This window comes from Chinchilla lanigera, unplaced genomic scaffold, assembly GCF_000276665.1.
Source record: "Chinchilla lanigera isolate Chin_1 unplaced genomic scaffold, ChiLan1.0 scaffold00003, whole genome shotgun sequence".
NCBI classification, from domain to species: Eukaryota; Metazoa; Chordata; class Mammalia; order Rodentia; family Chinchillidae; genus Chinchilla; species Chinchilla lanigera.
This window is the reverse complement of record NW_004955404.1, coordinates 50,986,714-51,002,157: the sequence shown is the minus strand read 5'-3', so window position 1 is coordinate 51,002,157 and position 15,444 is coordinate 50,986,714. Positions and strand designations below refer to the sequence as shown.

General features: G+C 35.3%; 1 protein-coding gene across 2 annotated transcripts in view; it reads left to right on the top strand.

Moving 5' to 3' along the window:
* The window catches only part of Elf1 (E74-like factor 1 (ets domain transcription factor)), a 67,323-nt gene that overhangs the window by 18,072 nt on the left and 33,807 nt on the right, over positions 1-15,444 (top strand). Inside the window, exons 1-2 of one of the 2 annotated variants that reach the window (XM_005374217.2) lie at positions 5,521-5,580; positions 6,176-6,475. In XM_005374217.2, the coding sequence (XP_005374274.1) occupies positions 6,404-6,475 (72 nt within the window). In that variant the 5' untranslated portion in view covers positions 5,521-5,580; positions 6,176-6,403. Of the gene's footprint in view, positions 1-5,520; positions 5,581-6,175; positions 6,476-15,444 lie in introns of those variants that run through there. The other variant, XM_013516770.1, reaches the window with a different exon arrangement.

Sequence of the window (15,444 nt, the reverse complement as noted above, 5' to 3'; positions counted from 1 at the left end):
CATGTCTCCTCCTCCCCTCACACATGCATAGACTCATCCATTATCAACACTCCCCCACCAGAGTAGTGCATTTGTTATAATTTGTGAATCTATATTGCTGCATCATTATCTGCTGAAGTCCACAGTTTACTTTTAAGATTTACTTCTGGTGTTGTACATTCAGTGGATTTGGACAGCTGTTAGTAATATGCCTTTAAGTTTCATTCATGTCTTTTGGGGTTGATAGCTCATTTCTCTTTTTCCCCTTCTCAAACCTCCCCTACCTTTCCCTTATTGTAATACTAGGCATGGAATTCAAGGCCTTGAACTGGGTGCTCTGCTGCTGAGCTACATTCCCAGACCTTTTTTATTTTGAGATAGAGTCTTGCTAAGTGACTGAGTTGCCCTGGCTGGCCCCAAACTCATGATCTTCCTGACTCAGCCTTCCGGAGTGCTGGGATTACAGGAATGTCCCACCACGCTTAGCTCCATCCTCATCCTCCTCATCATCATGAGTTGTACAGTCTTGCTGAGGTGCCAGGAGTGGCCTTGAACTTTATTTTGTTTTGTGTTGTTTTGTTTTGTGACGGCATCTCACTGTGTAGCCTAGGCTGGCCTTAAATTTGTGGTGATCCTCTTGCCTCAGCTTCTAGAGTGCTGGGATTACAGGTATATGGTAACATGCCTGGCTGAGTTTGAGTTTCAGTCTTCCTCAGACTTCTAAATTGTGGGGATTACAGGTGTGCTTCCCCTGGTAGCTCATTTCTTTTTAGTGCTGAGTAATAGTCCATTCTTCATATGTATCACAGTGTATGCATTTTCCTACTGACAGATGTTTTCATTAATTTGAAGGTTTGACAAATATGAATAAAGATTTTATAGATTTTCGTGTGCATGTTTTAGTGTGAGCATAAATTTTTACTTTTTGGGAATGAATACCAAGGATTGTTTGTATCTACCAAAGTGTGTTCCAAAGTGGCTGTACCATTTTGCATTTTTACTAGCAATGAGAGTTCCTGTTGTGTCACATCTGTGCTAGTGTTTGATGTTGTCATTTTTCTGGATGTGGGTCATTTCAAAAGGTATATAACAGTATCTGATTGTTTTAGTTTGTTGTTTGCTGATGACATGATCTGGAGTATGTTTCCTCTGCATATTAGTCAGCTTTCCCACTGCTGGAACAAAATACTGGGTACCCACAATTTAAAAGAAGAGAGGTTTTATTTGGCTTACAGTTTCCAGTAGGTTCAGACCAAAGTCAGCTCTAAGGCAGAAATGGCATGGTGGAAGGGCCTAGTGGGGACAGCTGTTCATTCCATGGCTGTTAGGAAACAGAGAGAGAAAGACAGACAGATAGTCAGTGATAGGGACAGACAGACAGACAGAGACAGAAACAAGACTGGGATAAGAATATACCCTTCCTGGAAGTTCTATAGTTTAACATTTTACAATCAGATATATAATCCAATTTGAGGTCATGTTTGGAAAGTGTTTTCATTCTGTCTAGATTCAGTTTTTGCATGTAAATCCAGTTGTTCCAGTTCTAATTGTTGAAAGGACTGTGTTTTCATTATATTGCCTTTGCTCTTTTGTCAGAGGTCAGTGACTATATTTAAGTGAATCTGTTTATGAGCTTTTATTCTATTCCATAGAACTATTTGTCTCTGGCTATAGTTCACTGTAGCTTAGCGATGTATGTTTAAGCTCAACGCATGGACTGTTGACCTTTCTGTATTGAGATATTCTGGTTTACAAATCTGACTGACTAGATTCCTCATAGCTTTACCACATCATGAATAGCTTGTGGCTTGGAGTTTTCCTATAAGCAGTGGAAACCATTGATAGAAAAATAAATCATATTTTCATTTTTGGTGATTATCTCCTACTCCAAAAACCACTAGATGGAAGCTAGAATAGTGTTGGTAAAGGTCAATCAAATTTAGTGTGTGAAGGAGCTATCATTTAACAATGCAGTCCATGGCCATTGAGTGATTTATATGACTTCTAAGTTTTACTTTCAGCTAATAGCATGTCTTTTTGTAAGAGTGGATCTTAAGGAAAAAATAGTTTCTACCAGAAGAATATTGTGCAGTGTGGGGGATGGAGGTAGGGGAGGCAGTCACTTAGCAAGATATCCTGGAGGTCCTTTAAAGCAACCTATCTCTAGCCTTTTCCACTTCGTCATTGCTAGAGTGTAACTATTAGTGATGGGAATCTGCTGTTATTGCAGATGGGGAAACCACTGCACCATTCTAACATGAAAATATTAACCACGGGGAGTAAACAGCCACAAAAATGAAACAGAATTTCTTTGCAAGTTAATTCTTGCTTGTTTGTTGGAGAGAAATTTTTTAGCTGCCCAAACAGGTTTTGCTGATAAGGACATTTTGTTCGTGCTTTTCCAGTCAGAGTTCAGATTAGGTCCTGTATGGAAGTTCTTAAGTTAATTTGCATAACAAAAGCATCAATTCATGAAACTTGATAAAAAGGGTCAGTCTTTTTGAGACAAAGAAGTTAAACTGTTTTAATAAACGAAGGTAAAACTAAGTCAGATTACTACTATTTCCCTTTTAGTTTTAAATTCCCTTTGTTTTTGAAACATTCACAGAAAAGGGGTTAATCTGGAGACCACAGGTACGTACAGGTCTAGGTATGTGATCTGTTTGGCTGTTTTGTGAGGTGTTATAAGTGCTGCCTGAGTGTAATCTGACACCAGGTAGACCCAAGTGGCCAATGATGGAAAGTGAAGAACTATGTGAAAGAACTGGAATTTCAGGTCTGGGGAGTAATTGTGGCTTTGCCGTCAGTCCTGGACTGTTCCCGAGTGTCAGCAAGAAGGCAAAAGCATGGAGTACTTAGCCTGTTCCGCATGGATCACTCAGCCTGATTCATATTCTCTCTCTCCCCATCCCCTTTTCTTTTTCTGTGTGTGTCTCTCTCTCTTACATGCTTGGAGGTAAGGTGAGCTTGATCAAGATTGTGAAGATCTGTCTCATTTTTGTATAAGTCACCAGAAGTCTGAGACTTTGTAAACAAAAAACAAAAACTCATCAATTTGTGCTTCATTTACATGAAAGTAAAATTGTGCTCTGAACAAAGTTAGAGATAGTTATGGGTTGCTTAGCATGATCAAGGCCCTCTGCATTTAATCCCTAGTACTGCAGAAAACAAAACAAAATAAAAACAAATAGACATAGATCTCTCACTCACCTCTACATCATACCCTCTTGTTAAAGAATGCCTAATTTTTTCTCCCAATTAGAGAATGGCAGGGCAGGGTGGCACATGCCTGTAATCCCAGCACTCAGGAGGCTGAAGCATGAGGATAGCCGTGAGCTTGAGGCTAGCTTGGGCTACATAGTGAGTGCAAGGCCAATCTAAACTATGGGGTGAGACCCTGTCTCAAACAAAACAACCCCCTAGGTTTAGGTAACTATGCTGGTTATTTATTTGAAAGATAATTCAAAAGCTGGGGATATGGCTGTGTGGTAGGGTGCTTGCCTACCACTGGGTTCTGTTCTATCCCTAGAATCACAAAAGTAAGTAAATAAATAAGCAAATAACATATGGTACGTATATATGTAAATTCAAGGAACTTGGTTTTAATGTGCTGCTGGGGATCAAAGCCAGAGAGCCTGGTGCGTCCTAGGCAAATGCTCTACCACTGAGCTAACCCCAACCCCTACAGATATATTTTAGAACTTTTTCTAAAACTTTTTTTTCAGTTCCTTGAATATTTGAAGTGCTGCTGGTGTAGTGGTATCATGCAAGATTCCCCCCTTGAATATTTGAAAAAAAAAGCTAAGATGTAGAATTTTCTATTTAAATTATGAGACTACTGAATGAAGTAAGGAATGACTTGATCACTTTGTGACATTAATTTTTTCCCCCCATTTTGTGTATAATGTTATAGAAAGAGCTTTATAATGACATTTACTTTAAAATTACTATTCTTTTTTCTGCTCTTACTCAGTAGGATGAGGGACTCTTACTGTCCTTGTTTGGGAAAGTTTAAATTTGACTACTTGACTAGCTACAGTGTGGTGTATTTCATAGTTGTTTTCTCCATATCCACATTTTTGATGTAAATTATGCTACATTTAAAGAACTAGAAAGAAAAATGTCAGAATATTTCAAAGTATTTTAATGAGTTACAGTAGTGTTATGAAAAGGCTTGTGCTTCTTTTTCACTTTTTGAACGGAGTGAATGTATAAAGTGAGATGGTATGATATGGTAGAATCAGAAATGAATAATAGTAAAACTAAGATTTAAAGAAATAATGGAGGACTGAGCATGGCGGCCCACACCTGTAATCCCAGCAGTTGGGAGGTTGAGGCAAGAGGATTGCTGCAAATTTGCAGGCCAGTGGGCTACAAAGTGAACTCAAGGCCAGCCTGAACTGCATAGTGAAGCCTTGTCTCAAAAAGACAAAATAATAATAATAATGATGGAGAAACCTACAAGCTCCTCTCCTTCAGTTGTTTTTACATAAAAATATGGTTGAAATTGATTTATTCCATCTCCTAGAAATCACAACTCTCCTTCAAGTGTCTTACCAGTTTTATACAATTAGCACATCAGGGAGGAAACAAAAAATCATAGCTGCTTGCAAAGTAGCAAACACAGAAGATTCTTCTATGAGTGGCCTCTTGTACAGATCAAAGGGCAATGAAAAAACATGGGAGCAGGGAAGAAAATGATCTATTGTAAGCATCAAACGATTGCATAAAATATTATATAAAAGCATTTTGGAGACTAGTAAGATACTCTTGTTACGGATACATAGGCAAGAGATTTCTCTTTGACTTTCACTTATAGGAATTGAACCGAGGGCCTTATGCATGCAAGGCAAGGGCTCTATTGCTATGTTACATTTCTAGTTCTTTGTTTTTATTATGTAAGGGATTTCTTAATTTTCCAGATATTCTTCTACAGAAAAATATTAATGAAGTTCTGTTAATATAGATATGGGGCTAGTGAATATAATAATTGGATTTGAGTTTTTAGGAAAGTAAATTTTCATGTCAGCTTTATCCCCAAACTTGTCCCTTTAGCATTATTAGGAAATTAGTTCCCATCCTTTGTTTGAAATCAGCTTTGTTTTTGAAATATTTGTGCTATTATAAATGCTATTTTAAAGAATTTGATGTTTTTTAATGATTGTTTTTGTATCATTGTCTTTTTATGTCATATTTATGTTTATTACCATTTCATACAGTATTTAATCCCTCACTAATTTAGTTTTTACTCAGTAAATTCAGTTCTAACCAGTGGCTTCCCGTTGTCACCCACTTCTAAATTAATTTTTTACATTCACTTTTGTTAGTAGTGGTAAGTTTTTAAATTTTTTATTTTTTAAATATAGAACTATCTTTGGCAGACATTTTTAAAGCATTTCTCCTTCTGCTGTGAAATTGTTTTTGCTCTTAAGTTGCATTTCTGTTTTTCTACTATTGTAAAGTGCAGTTCTTTGCATGTTCTAATTTGCCATGACGTGGTCAAGTGCTGTTTCCTTCCTGTTGGCTTGCAAGCCTGTTCCAGAGATAAGGGTACATTTCAGTGCATTAGAAAAGAAGTCACTGAAGACAGGCTTAAGCATGGTAACTCTTAAAGCATTCTATTTATCAGAAACCTTTTAATGAACAGAAGTGGGCTTTAATTTCTGCTTATATTTAAAAGCTCTTACAATAATAGTATGTACGAAATTTTAAATTCATTAGGCTTTAAATTCTTACGTTTTTTAGGCCGAACAAAGATGCTGTTTGAATGCTTCTGTTAAGGGCAAAATATACATTAAATTGAAATTACTTGTAGACTAATAATTCTTAGGTGGTTTACTGGATTAATGGAAAGCAGATAATTATTTATGTGTCCATTATTGCAGTTGTAAACCTCATTATTAATGTTGCATTTTTTGTTTTGTTTTTGTTTTTTAATAGTCTTTTAAAGTTTAACTGAGGGAAAGTCTTTATTTTCAGTAGTAAGAGTGCTCTTAGTAGGAATGAAGTCTTCAAGGAAACTATATATCTAAATAAGTATCTACAAAATGTATCTAAAAATAAGTCTTTTCATTAGTCATGTTCGTTTTATTTAGAAACTGCAACATAAAATCATTGGAAATACTGTGCACTATATCAGTTATGTTTTAAATGGATTAGTGTTTCTTCACAATGAATTTAATGTTTTATCTTTCAGGTCAAGAAGCTTAAGAGAAGAAAAAGTTTAGAAAAATTGCCTGTTTGCTTAGAGTATCAGTGAACTAAGAAAATTTGAAGCACCTTCTTTAAAGAACACCTTGGGTATACAGTAATTTCATTGACTTGGCTGAGAAGTTTTACCCAAATTTGTCAGTGGACCCTACTGCCAAACACTGGAAACTGTTTGGAATTTTTTCTCATGTGGATCTAAGGGGAATGCTTTATTATGGCTGCTGTTGTCCAACAGAACGACTTGGTATTTGAATTTGCTAGTAACGTCATGGAGGATGAACAACAGGTATGAAACTTAGAGAAAATTGGATTTTAATAAACTTGCTGTTTTTTATTTGCAACAGAAAATTACTTTAAAAGACAGAAATGTAAATATTCAGATGTAATATGCTCTTATAAGTGCTAGTTAATTTATTAAGTATAAACTTTACCCTTAGCTTTGATGTGGTAATAAGGAAGTAATACTTTGGGGATTTAGCTTGTTTTTGCTTTTTTTTTTTTTTAAAAAAAATAAATTTAACAGTAAATATCTAATTATTTCAAAGTACTTTTGAAAAAGTCTGGAAAACATAATAAATTTTAATGTAGGCAATTAATGTTTATAATTGTGTGCTATTTCTTCAAGCAGATGAAGTGATATTAAAAGTCCTGTAATCATACATCACTTCAGCCCAAAGCATGTAACAAACCTCCTCCAAGGGGTAGGATTTTTTGAGACTTTATAATTTATTTTAAACAGGTTATGTGGGGAATGTAAGATATGATGTGGGAGAAATAGTGTGTTGGAGATCCAGTCTGTTTACTAGGAAAAATATTTTGAGAACCAGTAGGTTTAAAATATGCCTAATAAAGTTGATTTATATGTTGAAGTAAACCTAATCCTAAGTACTTAACAGGCCAGTACTTTAATAAGCCAATTTTAATGTCATGTTTTTATTGTAGAAACATAGTTACTGCAAATAATAAAAGTGATCCTGAGCTTTGTCAGGATATGATAATTTCTAGCTGTTTGTAGTGTTCATTGCAGTGACAGAATAAAAGGTTTATATATATATATATTTTTTTTTTTTTTTTCCCGTACCAGGAATTGAACTCAACCTCGTGCTTGCCAGGGAGGTGCTGTGCCTCTGAGCTAAATCCCCAGCCCCTAAAAGGTTTATAAATAAACCTACAAGAACTGAGAATTTAAATTAAATTGTTCTAAAAATCAAGATGAGCTTCAACTAGGAAGGAAAATTTCTAAGGAAAAGATTGCCTGGTTCCAACTGAAAAATACTATAATAGTGATAATTTAACTCAGAAACAATAGAAAAGATACTTTAGGAGAGGAAAGCATTTGAATTTGTTTTAAAACAGGTTGTTATTATGTATCTGTTAAGGTATGAAAATGTATATGTACTATGCTGCCCTCTTAGATGAAAGATCCCAGGCTTGATGTGGTGAGGTTTTATCTCCGGGTGTGGCAGTGGAGGACTAGTATGCTTTACTTACTCTTCTGACCATGAGAAGTGCATTTTACATTATGGTAATATAATGCCATTCACTCACTGGTATGCTTTAGTTACTCTTCTGACCATGAGAAGTGCATTTTACATTATGGTAATATATTTATGCATGGATATATGTAGTGTTAAAGTTTTCCAAAACTATACTTGCACACTTACTACATATGATGTACTTGGTTTGTCTTGGAGAGGTTATATCTTTGGAAAGGGTGCTGTTAATATCAGTGTGTACCTATAAGTGTGTGTGTGTGTATATATATATATATATATATATATTTATAAATTTTTTTTTTTTTAATGTGGTACTGGGAACTGAATCCAGGGCCTCCTGCATACTAAACATTCTATCACTGAAACACATTTCCAGCCCTGCATTTTCTTTAATTATTTATTTTAATAAAATGAACCTGTATTAGTTTTTTTGCAGATATTATTATAAGGCCCTTATAAATACCAACCATATGAGGTAAATACTAATGTCCTCATTTTATGATGAGGAAATTGAAACATGAAGAGGTTAAGTGACTTCACGCCCCAAATCATACAACTAATAAATAATGGAGACACCATTTCAACATTAGCAGTTTGACTTTCACTAATGATATTATTATGTTGTATATTCTTGCAGTGATGCACAGTAATCTTGCTGTCTTATAATCAGTGTCAGAACATTTGAAACTTTGTCAGGTTTACAGTTGTTACAGTCTGGCCATGATCATAGCAAAAATTTAATTTCTTGTCATAAGGGTAGATATAAAGTCTCAGTCTTATTAGCATCTTGTACACAGTACATCTTAATTCTTTTTATGTTTGATATGTATTTTTTAGACAAAAGACTACAAGTTGTTTGTGTACAAATCTACATGGAGGTAGTTGTGTGGCAGAAATGAATATGCTGAACTTCCTGGTGGCTTATTTTACTTCATGTATGATAAATGTATATGTATGTTTATGTAGGGTTATGCATCATTTTTTTCTGTTGATGAATGGCATGCTACTTTATTTCCCTAGTCCTTGACCATGGTTATTATCAGAATTTTGCTATTGTGTACAGTGTTGCTGCCAACATCCTTATTTGGTTTCACAACAGACCCTGCTAGTGACAATAAAGGTTAAGAGCTCAAATAGTGAAGTTAGAATGCCTGAGTTGAATACTGCCTCCACTGTTTACTACCTCTGTGACCTTGGGCAAGTTACTTAACCTCTCTGTGCTTTGGTTTTCATATGTGCAAAATAGAGATAAAAATTATTGAACCTAAGCTGTGTGATTGTTCTGAGGATTAAATGAGTTGCTGCTTTTGAAGCTCTTGTTTTTTTTGGTCTTTTGAGGCAGGGTCGCGATATGTAGCTCAGGCTGGCCTTGAGCTCACTTAGTAGCCGAGGCTGGTCTCGAACTTGCAGCGATCCTCCTGCCTCAGCCTCCCAAGTGCTGGGTTTACAGGCATGTGCCACCACGCCCGGCCTTGCTTATAAAGCTCTTACAGCCAGCTGGGCATATAGCTAATATTTACTGAGCAGTATCATTTTGTCAGCAAAGGCGGATCAAATAATAGTGTTTAAATTTTTAAAAAATTATTACAATAAAAAATACATAGCCATTAATCGCTTGCAGAATATTCTGCCTTGCTTTGAATGCAGTTATCCGATCATTCTTGCCAATTTATGAAGCAGTTCTAGAAGTTCTCTTTCATGTCTTTACCAGATGTGATTAAAAAAAAAAAAAAAAAAAAACACGGTGAATGCTGTTGCTGACTGCCCTCCAACAAAAAAGCAAGCTCAAAAAACATGAAACTGACACTGCTACGACAGTGCACCTAATGACATTCATGCAAGGTTTCCAGTACTGCTTCACAAGGATGATGGAATAAGTGCCTTCCAAGTGAGGACGAGTATTTTGAGAAGGGTTAATAGCGATGTCTTTTTTTCGTTTTTGTTTGTTTGTTTTTGTGGTGCTGGGGATCGAACCCAGGGCCTTGTGCATGCAAGGCAAGAACTCTACCACTGAGCCACATCCCCAGCCCTAGCAATGTCTTCTAATGTAATAAATTTTTTAAAATGTAAATATTTACCCTATTTTTCAATCATATCTCATATATATAGACTTCAGGTTTTTTTTTTTGGTGGCAGGACTTGAACTCAGGACCTTGCGCTTGCCAGGCAGGTGCTAGCTGCTGAGCTATATCCCCAGCCAGACTTCAGTTTTGAACATGATAGTATATTCCATTTTATTAACTTTTTATAGTTCTAGCATTATATTGTTTTCATTAATATCAATCACAGATTTGATATCTAATAGGATATTCTCCATTAGGATAGAGTTTTGAATGAATTGTATTAGAGTAAGTTTGTTAAGTTACATAAGCTATTGTGATTTTTAATTTTACAGTGTTAAAAAATACTTACATTTTTAAAAATTTGTGCTGTTTTATGATCCTGTATTGGTTGGTTCTTTATAAAATAGCTGGAGGCACCAGAATAGAATATATTTCCTGTTTTCAGTTATAGTCTGTGACTATATATCTAAAGAAACTGCTATTGTCAATGTCTGTTTGCCAGCACTTTGATCATTTTCTCTTATATAAATTTCTACTCTTCAAAATTGCTTTGGAACTTTTGGGTGGAGATGGTGGGTATTGGTATCGGAAAGGAAGTATCAACACTGTCGGTATTGGCAGGCAAGATGGTGGGTATTGGTATGGGAAAGGAAGTATCAACACTGTCGGTATTGGCAGGCAAGGTATTGCTGTCAGTTCTAAACTGGAAGTATTTCTAGCTGAGAAAGAAGTACTTATGTCCAGTTTTGAAGTGATTGTACTTCTGTATGAAGGTGCTTTAAACAGATGTGTTTGCATGATAAATTTATAACAGTAGAGTGCTGAAATCTGTAGATACAAGTTTCTAAACAGAAGAAACTGACCATATATTCAAATATTCTAGTAGTTAACTTAATAAAAAATACCTGATATTTATAATTTTGATAATTTTGATATAATACTATGTTTTTTAGTGTCTGATTTTAAAAGTAGAATTTCTAGCAAATCATGGTATTTATGCTTAATGAGAAGCTTGGTAACATGCCTGGAACAAATGAAAAAGTAGAACAAATATTTTATAAACTTTTACCACAAAATGAGAAGGGGTAGTCTTAGGACTTCCTTTCCTACGGTATACATTGGCCTGGTCTGACCGTTGATTCCTCGAGATTAAAGGGTAACAGTGTCTTGCTTTCTTTTTAGACGTTGCTTAGTGAGTTTCTAAGTGTGGTGTTTGGGAAGTAGTACTCAATGTAATGACAGAAGTAAAAGCTGAGTATTGGCGATTCAAAGCTTTACAGATGTTGACCACATTGGGACTTTGGGAAAGCTTCACTGTGAATGTTACATTTGAATTAGATCTTCAAGGAAGATCAGTGCATTCTGTAGATGAAGAAGGGGAGATGTTCCGGAGCAGTGAAATGCACAGAAACTTTTTAATGGGTTTCTCTCGACTGCATGATCAATCTAAACATCTTAGCACTTGTGGTTAGAAGCTGTTCAGAGTGTAACTGAGCCTTATTCTTATTTCTTGTACTACTTTTTTTTTTTTTTTTTACCAGCCCATCATATGATTTTCCCAAATGCTTTCCTGCTTTCTTACTGTCTGCTCGGGGATGAACTACCACATTTCATACCTACTGTATGTTTAAATTCTACTTATCTTTCAAGGTCTTAGCAAAATCTACTAACCTAAAAATCATCCACTCAGGAATTAACAACCTTATCCTGTTGTTCTGTATCACTGTAATATCACACATTATAGATTTTTCCAAATAGTGCCAAATTACTTGAAGATAGGGATTATCATTTCTTTTTTTTTACTTAACATATACCCAAGGTAAATCCTTTTTCCTGTTGTTGCTGTTGTTGCAGTACTGGAGATTGAACTCAGAACCTTATAAATGTTAGGCAAGTACATGCCTATATACATATACATGTCCATATACATATACATACACATAATGCACCCTTACCTTATTAGAAAATCTTTAGATGATGATAAATGATACCTTATTCTCCAGGTTTCCTAACTATAGTGTATATTTTCTTGGGACCTAATGTTCACATTCTCGTTTAGTTGTGGGTTATGGCTATGTCACTATAGTTTCAATACCAGATTTTTCCTGATAATGTTGTGCATGTTCTGTAGTACATGTTTAGTGAAAACGATCTCAAGTACCTTTTTAAAAAATGTTACTGAAATTGTAAATAAAGTAGTTTTATTAGGTTCTAGTATTATTGTTTGGAAAAACTAACATGCCTATAGTTTTTCTATTTCTTAGGTGATTTCTTCAAGCTGCAGAGGGCATTTATGATGCAGGTACATTCTGAAAGTGAAACTATGTTGTAGATTGAAAATATGTACATAAAAGTGTACAAACGCCATTTTTTTCAGCGAGGATGGTAAGAGTGTTAGGTTAGAGATTAAGTGTTTCTCACAAAATAGGATAGAAGGAATGAGCCTGTGAGTGTTCTGTGTGTGATTTGTTTAGTACCCGCAATGTGGAGGGCTAGAAGTTGGGATATGTGATAAAAATGAATATAGATAATATCATTGCGTAGGGTAGCACATAGGCTTCAGCAACATTCAGGGATGAGTTTCACCAGAGAGTGTTTATTGAGCATTTCCCTTTTTTATTTTTTTTACAGAGATTATCCTATTTAATTCTTATTGCAATCTTATGAGGGTAGTTACATTCTCACTTCATAGAAGATTTAAGTGACACATAGAAGATTTATTAAGAGAAAGGAAGTAACTTACCTGTAATTACACTTTTACTAAATGAAAAAGCTGGGAATTATAACTACCCTGAGCCTTCAGCTGTTTGAATTATACTAGTTACTGCTACATGTTAAATGGTAGAAAAGTAGTTTTAAATTGGAAGAACTATTACAATTTGCATGTTAGCCAAAAAAATGTTATTCATTGTAGTTAGTGTAATTACAGTAAACTGTATACCTGGTGAAAAAGAAGGCTGCATATACAGGTGTGTTTTATTGTGATATTACTCATCTATTTGAAAGTATAATTCACTGGTTTTAGTCTATAGAAAAAGTTGTGTGTCTGTCCATATGGTCAGTTTTAGAATATTTTATCACCCCCAAAATGTATTTCCAGTAATGTGTATTTCTACCCACTCACCTCTTCCAGTCCCTGGGAACCATTAATATACTTTCTATCTCTGTGTATGCCTATTCTTGGAATTTCATATAAATGGAACAGTACACTATGTAGTCTTTTGTGACTGGCCCCTTTCACTTAAGCATTAATACTGTCAAGGTTCATCCAGGTTGTACTATGTGTCAGTACCTAAGTCTTTTAATTGCTAAGTGACATTTCATTGTGTGGTTTTACCACATTGTATTTTTCCATTCTGTTAACTTTGCAAAAGAACACTATTTTTAAAAGTGAGATTTGTATTGGTAAGTTTTCTTGTTGGAAATAAAATTGGCAACTTATGTTCTCTCAGAAAGTACTCAATTGCTTAAAATAGTCTTGCTGGGTAAATAAGGGCACTAGTACCTTTCCTCCTGACCTAAACATATTGTTTTATTTTTAAATAATTCCTCATAAATATTTGACACCTTTGATATATCTTAGTTTTGTTATGTGAGTGTAAAAGATTTTGTCACCTGTCTCAGTCAACACTGTATTACCCACTTGTTTTGGGTATATTTCAATAATGAAGGTGATTTTTGTGACTTGGATATCTATTCAGCTTTTTGGTTTTTAAAATACTTTTCCTTTGATAATTGGGAATGGCTGCTTTGATTTTTACAATACATCAATAAACTTGTCACTTAATTTTTAAAAATGTGGCAGATTTATTCTGTAGGAGAACCCTTTTCTGTAACATAGCATTTTGGTTGGATTGACACAGTATGACCTAGCATTGATCCGTTTGCTTTGCTTTTTCTTTCTCTTCTTCCCTCCCTCCCCTCTACCTCCTCCCCTCCCCTTTTCTTTTCTCATCCTTCCTTCCTTCCTTTTTCTTTCTTTTCTTTCCCTCTCTTCCTGTCTCTTTCTCTCTCTCCATCTCTCTTTGCCTCTCTCTCTCTGATTTCTGTCAGCTGATATGCTTTCTCCATTCTAAGAAAGGCTCTGTTGTTGCTAAACTGCCTGTATTTGGAAATGTCTTGCCTTATTTTATTATGTTGTTTACAGTAAGTCCCAAGCCACAAACATTCAAGTAGTGAACTTTTACAGGTGTACTGTATAAGGTTCACAGGTGTACTGTACAAGACTCACTTTGCTGGAGAACTAGTGTGTTGAAAACAACATGGTACTGGCAAAAAAACAGATCTGAGGATCAGTGAAACAAAAGAGAAGATGCAGAAACAACTCCAAATATACTCAGCCACCTATCTCTAACAAAGGAGCCAAACACCTTTACTGAAGCAAGATAACCTCTTTAATAAATGGTGCTGGAAATACTGGCTTTCTGCATGCCAAAAATTGAACCTAGACCTGAATCTCTCACCATGTACTAAAGTAAAATCAAAAGGGATCAAAGATCCAAATATTAAAACAGAAACACTTAATCTGCTGGAAGATAGAACAGGTAAAACTCTTGAAGACATAAGTGTAGGCAAAGACTTTATGAATAAAACCTTGATTACACAGCAAATATTACAAAGAATCAACAACTGTGATCACATCATATCACAAAGCTTTTGCACAGCAAGAGAAACTGCTAACAGTGAATAAACAACCCACAGAATGAGGAAAAAGTTTTACCAGCTATTCCTCAAAGGATTAATACCTACAATGTATAGAAAACTAAAAAAAATCAGACCCCCACAAATAGAAAACCCTAATCCAAAAATGGGCAGCTGAAATGAATAGACACTTCTCAAATGAAGTGCAAACAGCAAATAAATATATGAAAAAATGTTCAGTATCACTGGTCACTTGAGAAATGCAAATTAACACCAAGATTCCATCTTACTCCAGAAAGAATAGCTATCAAAAATCAACCAGTATCAAATGCTGGAGAGGGTATGGGGGAAAAAAGAGTTGTTCTCCACTGTTGATGGGAGTGTAGACTGGTACAACCACTATGGAAATCAGTGTGGAGATTTCTTTAAAAACTAGGCTTGGAGGTCCCATTTGACCCAGCTATTCCCCAACTAGATATCTTCCTGAAAGAGTTAAAAGCATCATACCTCAGCAATATACATGTACCCATGTTTATAGCAGCACAATTTGTCATAGCTAAATCTTGGAAACACCCAAATACCCATTGATAGAGGAATAGATAAAGAAAATGTGTTTTTTATATATAATGGAGTACTACTCTGTCATAGAGAAAGATAAACTTGGGACATTTTTAGGTAAATGGATGCACTTCAAGACCATAATCTTAAGTGAAGTAAGTCAGACATACATGTTCAGATATCACATTGTTTCCCTTGCCTGAGAAACCCACAGGGTAAATAAGGACCAAAATAGAGGATAGATATTGAGAAGTACAAACAAAATGTTCACTTGATCTTAGCCAAAAGTCCGAGAAGCAATAGAAGAAAATTTTCAAAAGGAAGGGGGAATAAGGGAGAGGGCAGGGGGAAGGAAAGGGAGAGAACAGGGATAAAAAATAAAATAAGAATGAGAGGAAAACTGTAGGAACAAAGTTTTGTGAAGGGAGTAGACAAGGAGGATTAAAGGAAAGATTGGGAGGGGAATGGAGAAAAAAGGAGTTACAGGAGGTACAGAT